The sequence below is a fragment of the Zonotrichia leucophrys genome, chromosome 9 (genome assembly GCF_028769735.1).
Source record: "Zonotrichia leucophrys gambelii isolate GWCS_2022_RI chromosome 9, RI_Zleu_2.0, whole genome shotgun sequence".
NCBI lineage: Eukaryota > Metazoa > Chordata > Aves > Passeriformes > Passerellidae > Zonotrichia > Zonotrichia leucophrys.
The window spans coordinates 7,106,655-7,119,345 of NC_088179.1; the positions used below are offsets into that span (position 1 = coordinate 7,106,655).

The window sequence follows — 12,691 nt, forward strand, 5'->3', positions numbered from 1 at the left end:
ACAAATAAAAAAAAAAACTGGGGAGCACCTTCTCTCAGGAGGTGTGCTCTCCCTTCAGCATTCATATCCACAAGGCTCTTGGCTGGTGCTCGTTTTAGCCAAGTCCATCCTAAGAGAATACTGAACAGTCCTAGGAGAACTGGCCTGTTCTCTTTAGAGGGATGCAAGTACATCCTCAGTCCCATCCCCAGTGTCTGCTGCAGAGCAGGATTAGGAAAAGGTATCAGCCTTCAGACAGACACAGATAATGGAGGAAACATTGCCTTTGTAGAGGTTTACCTGGAATTACCAGCCCTTCACCATCTTGAGCTTGTCTTGGAAAGCTTCTGGTCAACTTCACACAACCTCAGCACTGAAGTGTCTGCAGTAGTGAGGAGTCTCAGGAGCACCCTTTGAAATATTCCATCTACACAAACTGTGCTTCAGTCTGCCTTTCACAGTTCAAGACACCATTCTGTTTGCATCAATTTGCTCATGAAAACTGGATTCCAGTCCTGGCTTTTCCTGCCTTTCACAGAAGCTGTGCAAGACGATAAGGATGTTCTGATTTAGCACAGAGCACAGTGGCTGGCAGCAGCACATACAAGATGAGGGAGTGTTTGTCTTTGGGAGTACATTTTATTGTAGTGTAAGGGCATTATGAAATTTAAGGGCTTTCCTTTGTGAAAGACATCATTGTCAAGCCTCACATGCTTTTGGGCTGCATCTCTGTCAGACTGCAGTGCTGCATTAATGCCAAGTCATAACCAATTAGCACTTTAAATACACCTTAATTTTACACACAACTTTTTGACTGTGGCAAGTTCAACATAACCCCTCTAGCAGAAGGGGGTGTACAGCAGCATGAACTTCAAAACATCCCCACAGACTTACTCTAAGCTCTGCCCTGCCAAAGTGCCCCCTTGGCAGGGTAAAAGTGAAAGATCAATTACAGACAATTACAGCTCTGCCAGTCAGAGGCATAATTTCAGATGTGTCAGGGATAAGGACACTGGTTACCTGTACTGGCTCCAGCAGACTGATTACCTCCAAGCCTGGCTGGCCTGGGATTTAAGGCCTGTTAAAATGGGGCAAGGTAGGGCAATTCACAGTAACACCTACTGAAAGAAAAAAGCTATCACAGATGTGCTGATGAATGCAAGTTTGGAAGTAGTTTTGAATAGCTGAAAGAATCCAATCAGACACCGAGCCTGCCTCTGTATTAGAGGCTGCAAAGACTCAGAACACACACAGAGAAAAACAGCACTCACCAAACAAACCCCATGGATGCGTTTGAAGAATGAGTTGTGAGGAAGCTCAGGACAGACCTCAGATCAACCACCAACTATTTTAAGAAAAACAATATTGATATCTAACAATGTGTCAAGTTCAAGGACTTGGTTATAACCTCACATGCAATTAACTCAGCATTTTAAAGAATTACTGCCCTTCAGTTTCGTCAGCACTGGCTTGTGCTCGCTGGCACTTCAAATGGACACGAGTTTTGTGGTCACCAGCTCCAGAATCTCAGTTGGCAAACAGGGTCACTTGGTTCTGTAGAGATAACTGTATTCAAATCCAACTGCAACAACACATACTGCTAGTTTAAGTCATCCATTAATCCCTCCAAAAAGGCCACACTAAAGGTACAATACACACACCTTATTTTCAGCTACTATAAAATGGTACAAGATAAAAGGATTCACTGGGTTAATGAATTTTTCATTTTTAATCACAACTGTGCAGGCACTGGTATGTATCAATAATAGAAAAATTCAAAGGTTAAAAACAGTGTACAGTTTAGCACAGCAGGCAACATTTGAATAGAAGCACATAATTTTAATTTGCTTTGAAGTTTAAAGCAATCCAAACAAAAAGTTAACTATATAAATACAGAATAAATGCACATAGTTTACAGCCAACTACACGTATGCAAGAATAATAGCAAACCTCACATGAACACTGAAGTATTCTCAATCTGTCATCTGTGAGTGTTTAGCTATGACTCTGAGGGCATAGTTATGTTCACATATGCAGGGTAGGCAGACTCTTCAATAGAAGAACTGAAAAAACTTACATAACTCAGTCTTAACAGACAAAGTTGAAAAAAGTAGTACATTTACCTAGGCACACTTCAGCATTCAGCTTGTTTTCCAGTTTAAACAGGAAGCAACATTCATAAAGGCTCTCCACCCTTGTCTCTGGAAGCATTCTTTTACAATGCTGCAGTCTGAGGAATGTTGCAGATGTCGTACAAAAAACAGACTAGCAGAAACTGTCATTAACAAACAAACAATCCGCTGTCATTAACACCTCAATCAGCACGGGAAGATGCGGAGTGCGTTATGTAAACAGAGATAGGGGCGAGATGGGAAAGTGACAGGCGACGTCTCAGTTACAACTACAACACCAGAAACCTCCACAGCTCCCTCGTGTGAGCGCGCTGCCAAGCACGGTGAGCGGGGCACACAGCGCGGACCTCCGGGCACCGCAGGGCGGGGAAGGGCTCCGGGCACCGCTCCCGGCCGGGGAAGGGCTCCCGGCCGTGACTCCGCGGAGGACGCGCCACCTGCCGGCCGCGCCGCGCAGCTGCAGCCCCGCCGCGCACCAAGCTCGGCTCCGACCACAGCCAAGGAAAGGAGGAACAAATTCATTACTAAATTGAGTTCTTCACTCGTCTTATCGTCTAGCACACACAAGTGGGACATAAATACATGACATCCAAATACTAATGAATATGACCAAGTTTAAATGCACTGCTTTCAGCTCTGTAGTTAAGGATATTATTGAATGAAGCATCTTGTTATTTCCCTTGAGTTCTTATAATAAATATCAAGAAAATGACATAAATAATTTAAAGATCTTTGGGAAATAGATCAGAGGTAATTTTGCAGGTACTTGTAGTTTAAAAATAATGCAAAACCCCGAGAAATGTTTAGGTTATGTTTGGTTATGTGAAAGAAGCCAAAATGATCACCCCTGAAGTTTAAAACAAACCTTTAAAGAGGTGGAGTAATAAGCTGATTGTCTGCTTTTAGCTGTTATCTCCCATATTCAACTGTCCTTGTTAAATTGTCCTACTTATCACCTCCAGGGGCTCTGCTCTTACCCAGAGAAGGCACACACACAGCACCCAGGGAATACCCTGGAATGGGAGACAAACACAGAACCAAGGGACAATGTCTCCAAAGAGAGAAGAAAAACTCTCATTAAACCTAGGCTACTCCAAGTATTCACTGCATTCATGAACTCCAAAGCTGAGTATGGTCTTTGCCAATTGAAGTTTTGGCTATGACTGAGTAATCTAGATAACCTGAAGAGTGACCCACTTCCTACATCACAAAAATGACAGTAAGTCACTATTACTGCATTTATTTATCTGAACAAAAGCATCACATCAAGGCTTAGGTCAGTCATAAATACTCCAGTCTTTTCCTAGGGAGACCACTAGAAAAAGCCCACTTTAAAACACATTTAAGCACTCCTTTCACTTCTTTGAGACAATCAAGCTCACCATGGTCATCCTTGGACCATGCTGTCTTTAAAAAGGGAACATCTTCCAAGCAGGGAAGTCAATACAGCACTGCAAGGTCAATGTACTTACTATGGGTGGCTTTTAGAGGATGAGCAATTAATACAGAGAATTACATTAAATACTCAAATACTTTGACACTGTATGGAAAACATGACAAGGGTCAAAATAAAGGAAAGCAAATGAGAAAAACCCAGACTGATTGTTCTGTAAGCTTTGAGGTTTTATAGAGAGCCTACAGAACCAGTGCCACAGAGATGCTATGGATTTACAGCATAAACTCCTGCACAGCTTACACGGAAATCAAACCACATGCTTTGTTTAAAACCAAACTGCATATTACAGACATGGTTTGATTCCAGATAATCAGTAAGAGGAAGAAAGTCATAAGCCCTAAGAAGGCCACAAAGTGCATAAGAAGTCATTCATAAAATAAAGCCATTGCACATGATGCACAGTTCAAGTGTACTGAAGTACCACACTGGAAGAGCTGAGAGCACAGTTCTGTCCATGCCAGTGTAGCAGCATTTATATGGAGAAAGCTATTGACCCCAACTTATAAATTATCATCTTCCTCATAAGGATAATGGATGCAGACTGAGAAGATATCTGTCTGTAAAGCTGTAAAACTTCCTGTAACATTAAACTGCTTGACACTCCAGTTGTATGATTTCGGAAAATTCTGTAAATTATGACAGCATAAACCAGCTAAGCCTCACTGCTGAATGCAGGGCATTAATGTGCAATTGACTTACAGAACAAAACCAATGCCTGAATAATCAGACAATGTGGAGGGCAAGGTTATAGCTCAGTACACAGGCTCAAGCTGAGAGAAGTGATACAGCATTTATGAGGGGGAATGCTTTCAAGAATATATTATTTACAATTTCTCCATCCTTCTGCACAGAGCCTGTCTGGACTGACAGGATCTATCACAACTTCAACTGGTTTCTGCCTTCTGGTCACCCCAGCCACAGTGATATGTGTTCTCCTCCAGTACTCCCATATAAACACTGGTAACCCAAGGCAGGATTTGCCAGATACCTAAGGGTAATACAGCTTGTGCTTAGGCAGCATCAAACTGAGTGAATCCTGTCTTGACAAGTGGGAAGTTGGACTAGTTGAGATTTCTCATCACATTACAAATCCTTAAAAAGGCTATAAAGTGGCATTCAGCAACTTCCTCAGCTGTGTGAGTGACCTGAACATATTGGCAAGGAAAACTGATGATACAGGACAATGTTTCATAGGCCTGTCTGACTTAAGAGAAGTTCCAGAAAAGGAAAAAGTATGATGCAGCAGGACCAGAAGTCCACATACACCAACATGAACAGACCAATAACCTGAAGAGTTGAACAATCAGACTCTCTCTCATTAACCCACAACACTGCTCAAATGGCAAAGAAAAAAAAACAAAACAAAAAACCAATCCAAACCAAAAAGCTACAACAGGTATCACCTTTTGTAGTGAAGAAATAACTGTTCTGGGTCCCTGCACCTTATTTTGTCTTGAGGTAGCAACATGAAAAACTTCACACACTTACCACACTACCTCAGTCTCTCTATGAATCTTCAGAGCAACTAAATGGAAGTTTCAGGTATAGAAAGCTATGAAAGTACTCTCTTGCCCATTCTCCAACAGGTTACCATTCAGTAAAACAGAACAAAAATGATGTAGCTGAGAGCAATCACTAAGAGAAGGCAATAGGACTGCCCAGCAACATATTTCATGTCCCCTCCCTCACCCATCAGGTCTCTGAAGATGACTCAATGGCTTTGTCTAGTTTAACAGATGAGAAGAAAAGAATAATTCTGAATTAAGAGATGTATGAAGGCATTCCCTAAGGGGCAGTTCCCATTTGTCACATTGACATGAGACCACACAATAAAGGCAGCAAAATTATTCAGAGTTGCCCACAATCAATCCTCTGTTTCATCCACAGTTGCTTGCTCCCAATATAACGCTCCTTTAGCCCACCACATTGGCATTGACATTCAGTGGTCCACTCCAGTCCTTCTGTCTTCCACCTTCTTCCACCTTGGCACACTGCTATCCATCAAGTAAGTAGACTACAACTTCATAGGTGGACATCATGATAGCTGTGTTTGGGATCTGTCTGATCAGGTGTGTAGTCAGCCCTCGGTACAGGGCGCCGTACCCTTCCTCTCGCACCAGCAAAGACAGTGTCTGGAAGAAAGATCTGTATTTTGTTCCCTCTTCTCTTAGTCTTGTTCGTACAACCTCTGGACAAAGAAAACCAGTGGAAAAAAAGAAGAATTGAGTGGTTACATTCACCACTTCTCAGTATTTTTCCCAGCAACCGATCAAGGATTTTTACACAAAAATACCCCTCCCCATGTTCTCAATCTCACAACTGCTCTTTAAAAAAGGAAGAGGAAGGCAAAGAGTAGCAAACCAAGTATGTGTAAGAAGAGAGCAAGTATTAGGTATTTGCCTAAACAAGGCAAGTTCATTTGTTAGCTACAATCCAAAAGAGGACTGTTGCTTGGGGTTACATTTTAGCTCAGAAGTTGACAGAAGTTCAGCACTCAGTTCATTAACAATGTATACACAACTGCTTTGCAGGAAGATCAAGTGCAAGTGACATACAAGCTAGGCAGCCTGCATCCCTAGAAGAGATGGCACATTATGGAAAACTGCTGAGTATACAAAAAGATTCCAACTGAACAACTACCTCTTGGAGTACCTTGGGCCATACCCTGGCCAATTCCATGGCAAAATAAACATTGCCTAAGAAAAGGTCGTGCTGGATATCCACTGTAAAGCACTTCCATTTCTGAATACTATACTCATGTTGACCTGCTACATCTCATATTCAGACAGGGAAATGTTTCTGAGCAAGAAAACCAAAGTTGGCTACAAATCTCACTTAGCCTCCCTTTGATGGATCTGCCTCAGGGTCTCAGCTGCACACATCCCACTTACCATGGGGATATGCTATTGATGTTGCACACGTTTTGGAAGTGGCAGCAGCCATCATCATTCGAACAAAGTCCGATGCTTCTTTTACCGAATCTTCCTCATTGTCCATGGCACCAGCAGTCTTATATTCCAGTAATCTTTTCTTAATACTCTCATAAATGACAAAGTGAATAACAGTCTCAGATATGCCTGCGTAGGACGCAGACATTCCCCGGTAAAAGCCTCTAAAGCCATCCAAGCGATAAACTTTGCGGGCACACTCAAATGCGCTCATTCGCTTTTCTCCACGATTCCTACAAAGGAGAAAACAAGTCAGTGTCTGCAACCAGAGACTGGAAAATTAATTAAACAGCTTTGTAGTGACAACAAGACTTAGGAAATACTCAACACTGATGCTGAGGGGCTCCAAGTCACAGTCTCAAAGGCTTTCAGCACTAAACACAGGGAAAGCATTACAGGGAATCCAAGCCAAACTTCACACAGTGACTAAGGACAACGTACCACAGTGAAATGCTGAGCGGCTTTAGGCCTCCCCAACTCTCACACAATAAAGGACTAAACTGCTTGGAAACAGACTCCCAAATGGATTATCAATGTCAGCAACTCATGAGAAAAATGACCATTTCCTTTAGCATAATGGATTTGCCCTAATTGTTGCCTCAATAAAGAGCTCCACAGCATTCAGTGGCTAAGAGTTAAAAGGGCAGCCCTCAGCATTACAGCTCTCAGCAAACAACAGGCACAGCAACCAGTGCAACACTGGCAGCTGTTGTCTGATTGAACTAAGCCACCGCTGATGTCAAGGAAAACGCTCATTAGACACACCTATTTAAAGCAGTATCTGGCAAATGAAGTTTTATTCCCATTTTGAGCTGGCTCACTAAATTGAGTTGTGCATACTGAAGTAGTTAGAATATGGTACACAACTATGCAAACACATGACAACACTGTAGAGATGTGCTTCACCACAGCTGCAAGTGCAGGCACAAGGATTGTGCCAGCAGAGGTCTGAGTGAGCAAGTCACAGAATAAAAAAAATACCTGAGGATGTTTAAAGCCCTTTTCTGAATATCTGCTATAATACTGTGTCCATATTTCAGGAATGTTTAGCTCAACAGTTAAAGAGAATGTATGACTGATTGAAAATGTAAGCATATGGTTGGTAGAATGTGATTTTAATGAAATTGTTAACCTTATAATTCATTACAAATTTGCTGGTCAGTCCACTACAATGCCTCAAGCATGTCTCAGAACAGATTAAAAAAAGAAGTGATAGTGTAACTTGTAGAGAGACCAGCATCACCTTAGCAAATCTGAAATGCTGAATGTTTAAGAATTCATTCTATTTTGGAGTGCAGAACAGATTCACCAGACTTTAGTACAATGTTGTCACAGCAGTGAGAGTTCCTCTTGTCACTTTACCTTGCATCAAGCTGTAATCGTGTCTTCACCAACCAAATGGGATTAGTTGTTGTGATCGCAGTAAAGCCTAAAAAATGTAAAAATAACATAATTAGATGTGATAATATCACAAGAACCGATGCATCTAAATTCCAAATGCACACAGTTAAGGTACAGTGGATGCAAAAACTCGGACTATACTGATTTTGCTTAAGTCCCCATTTTGTGAATCCATACAGCCAATAAACACTTAAATTGTTTTTAAATTTTACTTTAATATTGAGTAAGTTTGATTCTCAGCACAAGATGCCCCGTATAAAAAAAAAAAGCCAAATTAAGTACAGTTCTCTGCCTATCTAATACCAACCCTGTTTTGACACCACAGAACAGCAATGCCAACTAGACAAGTATCAGCCAATTGGGCAAAAAAGTCGATAAGAATGCATTGCAGAGAGAGCAATAGCAATTTGAGATGCTATAAAACATTGCCTCAATTTACTTTGTTACCTGAAATACAATCCGAGTTTAAAAGCATGCAGACTGAATAAATACTACTTTTGGTGCAGTTAAAAGGCATTTATTACTGCAAATTAGGAAACTTTTAATACTGAACTATAAAGAGCAGTTATATTTGAGTGCTAATCTTTTATTTAGTGTTCAAAGCAGAGATTGTTGGCTGGCCTTGGGATACTTTTATAAGCATATGAGTGTTTAAATTGTTAAAAGTAAATACTATGACTTCTAACTATTCAGACAGACAGCAACTACTCAGGCTTGCATAAGGGCCAAGGATTAAAGCTTTGATTTTCAGTCCACTAAAGAAAACAGAAAAAAAAGAAAAAAGGAAACAAAAAAGAAAAAAGGAAAAAATAAGAAAAAAAAAAGAAGTAAGAATTACTCTTACTTCTGCACAACTGTGGAGAGAGAGAGAGAAAGTAGAGTGAAAGGCAGCTCTGAAAAAAAGTAAAATTAAAAAAATCATCTCAAGCTGCAATACCGCACATGCACCATCAATGAGGTGTCATGTCTGCAGGAGAGAATAGGAAAAGGGAAAAGCTGGAACATGGCCAGGCAAGAGATGATAAATTTAGACACTTGCTCTCTAAGTGACACACATGGCTGGGTTATAACTACAAAGACACACTGCCCTCCTGCACGGGGATGGACTGGGTGTGTGGGGAAGGACAGAGTTCCCTTGCTCAGTGCATGGCTGGGGCACAGCACTTATCCAGCAACAGGCTATTGATAAGCTCTTCTATCAGATCACCAACAGCTCACAGAAACAGCTTTAGCAGAACTGGTTGCATACATGTCACTCCTGCTCAATCACAATCTAGGTTTACATTGCACACAAAGGTCTGCAATACTCAGAAATGCCAGGGGATCTTAACTGTTCTAAGGTTTGATCTGTGCCCACCCTCAAAGCTTAAACAGGTCATTATGGTTTTCAATTCAGATTCTTAAAAAAAAATTAACAGATTTGGCAGCTACTAAGATTGAGCTGGTTTTCTACACCAGAAGAATGAAAACAGATTGGAGGGTTCTGTTCAATTTTCTAATTAAACATATTTTTAAACTGGCTCAAGCTACTTAACTAAGCAACTTCCTATGGTAGATAATAAAGATTTGGAATTGGCATTTTTTTCTGATTCACTACTCATTCTTCCTATAAAGAAGTACTGAGATATAACCTTCACATAATGGAGTGAAATCCTAACAATCCAAGAGTTCTTTATCTCTATTTAGGGAAGGCAAATAATGATGTAAAAACTCAAAGCACTGGGTAACAACTCTGCCAAAACAAGGCATGAGATATTTTTAAAACACATGTGCAAAACAGCCTCTGTAGCTCAAGCAGCCATAACCTGGTCTGACCTGTCACTTCATGTCACAGAAACTTCACTGATTCCAGTAGTGCTTGAGCCTGAGTCATCTGCACTGAGAGGAAACTTCATTCTTGCATGGTTTTATTTCTTTACACTGGCACTAATAAAGTTTTAATTTTGTTTGACTTTTAATCAGAATCTTTGTGGCATGAAGTGCACTAGGAAATGCACAGAACTGCAACAAAGGCTTTGAAATAAGGTGGGGGAAAAAAAATCACTCACTTTCCCTACCAAGACATCTTCCATGAAAGGTTTCTGTAAAACCTAAATTAGTTCTTAAGTCTCCCCTAGTTCTTAATTACAAGTTAACAAAGGCAAAAATCCTTTTGCATTCCTATTAAAGGAAGAATTTTGTAACTCTTAGGCTGTAACATACAGCCTTTCTCCTTCATATTCAACTCAAAATAAGGCTGTCTGCAAATCCTGAGTCTGGAGCAGGCAATGCATAGGTGCCATCAGTGGCTGAGTAGATTATATTGGAAATTTCCAGTGAAAAGTGGTTGGCACAGGATACAGCCCCTATTCTACTCAAAACTGGGGTCACTAAGCATTATTTAGATGCAGCACCTCCAACAGTAGGAGCAGACACTCAGCAACATGGCCAGTGTTTTTTCCCATGGCTGTTACAGGCCTAAGCTGACAGTTCAAACCAAAGTTTTCAAATCAAGGGGCCTTCAATAATTCAGGTTTCAAGGTGAGATGACTACAGGTCAATTCTTACACCTAATGTAGCAAATGCAGTTAGTTGAAGAAGAACAAGGAATTGTGTGGTGCTGACACCAAGCAAAGGCCTCCAAAACATGAAACGTATGATTTAGGATCCTTGAGAAGATAAACTTTGATTTTTAAATACAGAAAATCAGTAGCAAAAATATTCTTAAAAACAAACTTTGAGGGCTTTCAACAACTGCCATGAAGATCCATCAATTGTTTCCTTTTTTCTTTTTAAAAGCCTTAATGATCTTTATAATACTTCACAATGCCTATTGATGTGTTGCACCCTCAAGAAAGATCCTAGATTCATGACAAGTACAGATAAATCTGGCAATATTACAAACTTCTGTAGTTTTACTTTATCTCAGCTTCAGACAGAATTATCTCCATCTACTTTTTCAGCTATCCCAGCTACTGACAGGTAAGATCCCAGGTATTCCTATTATGCATCATATTTCAAAAGGGTAGGGTTGGTGCTTTTTAATCTATAAGCCAATGTAATTGATACAGACGCATGTGAACATGGAATGATGAATTAAAATTTAAAAGTAGTAAAATAAAAACAAACCAAAAGAGTAAACAGAAAGAGACAGAAAGGATTATATACACATATTAAAAAAGAAAAAGAAAAGAGGTCTTTGAAATAAATGTGACAACACAGAGTATCAGCTGCAGCATTTTAAAGGCAGCTCTGGAATACTGGGGAAAAAACCTCCCAAAATGCCTTGTTTAACCCAGTAGGGGCTTTGAGTTGACCAGAGCTAAGAGTAGCAGCTCTCAGTGAAAGGTATTTCCTACCTTTCCCTGAATGGCACAGAAAAAAAAAAAAATCACTCTAAACAGAGCTAAGGAAAAGTGATGTCTTTGCACAATGCACATCATCTGAGTTCAAGCTAGAAGTGTGTTCCCCTTACGGTGTTTATTCAATAATATCACAAACCCAAGGTGTGGTTCTTACACTAGAGGCTGCAAGAGACGCTCAGTTCAGTACTCACGAGGTTTAAGTTAGTCCATATTGCTGCAGGAAGTGACCTGCGGAGGGGGAGCATGAGATGACACGATCTCACTCTTTTCACGGGAGAAATGTACAGTAAATGCCTAAAATAGACACAGGCTTTTCTGTATCATAACAACAAGCAGTGACCTCATCAGACACAAGTGTACAAATCGAATCCCAGCGGAAGGATTTGTCAGTTATTGGGAAATCTAACTGTTTGCAGGTAAAAGTTTAGAAAAAAAGAAAGAAAAATAATCAAAACAGGCCACAGATATTAAAATAGATGTGTAAAATGCACTGAGTACTGAAATTTCTGCTCATTTGCAGCAATTTAATTTTATACCTCCAAATACTTACCTATATAGAAAATTTAAAAGTGAAACCTCCTCCTTCCCCACTCCCTTGAAAATCCTATTCACTAAAGCAAGCCTAGTCTTAGGACAGAAAAGATGCCTTATGAAATCCAACTTTCTAAGACCAGTGAACTAAATATGCATTTTATTTGGCATGAATTAACTGTGTACATGGCACTAGAAACTTACAAAGTAATGTATCTCTAAGTAATAAAGTAGTCCCAATTTTGTTTAAATAAATAAATAATAATTTTAAAAATTTGCATTTAGGTTGGTTTGCCAGTAAAACTCTAGGAAAAAAAACCAGCAAAAGCATACAAGGCATAGTAGTTTTGCAGCAGATTTGCAACCATGTTGTCTGATTGAGGCTGTGAATCATTAAAAAAGCAAACAAGAAAGCCATACAGGAATCAAGTATCTCATTCAGTTCTCTACAGCTTTTCTTCTCTGTGGTGAGGGAGGCTGAGTGCAATGAGAAGGCAGAGTTTACAGTGAATCTGAGAATTTAGCCTAACTTGGAAATGTCCAGAAATCAACTGTCTTTGCTCAAGCAAACATTCTTGTACCAAGCTCAGATATTCTCCCTGCCCTACTTTGCAAAATGAGAACTGTGTTTATGCTCAGGAGTAAGCAAAAAGGATTGCTGAGTACTTCATGTCAACACAGATATTTTAGGTATGAAGGGATGTGCTCTATATGCTGGAAACTAGCACAGCAAGAAGACAGCATTCATTTCTGTCTGCATAAGGCATCAGTTACTAATATGCAGATAGTTTACTCTCCTTAGAATAAAATAAACTTAGTAGAAGAACCTTCAAACCATAAATATATATTTTGAGAATGAAGAATCAGGCCTAAAACCAACAAAAAAAATATGCTTAAAAT

The 12,691-nt window shown here is 40.0% G+C and overlaps 1 protein-coding gene across 1 annotated transcript in view; it reads right to left on the reverse strand.

Moving 5' to 3' along the window:
* Window positions 1–1,680: 1,680 nt before the first annotated feature.
* SLC25A36 (solute carrier family 25 member 36) overlaps window positions 1,681–12,691 on the reverse strand; it is a 29,584-nt gene continuing 18,573 nt past the window's right edge. Inside the window, exons 5-7 of the mRNA XM_064720805.1 lie at window positions 7,878–7,944; window positions 6,459–6,748; window positions 1,681–5,755 (exon numbers count right to left, since the gene is read on the reverse strand). Coding sequence (XP_064576875.1) covers window positions 5,562–5,755; window positions 6,459–6,748; window positions 7,878–7,944 — 551 coding nt within the window. The 3' untranslated portion in view covers window positions 1,681–5,561. The remainder of the gene's footprint in view (window positions 5,756–6,458; window positions 6,749–7,877; window positions 7,945–12,691) is intronic.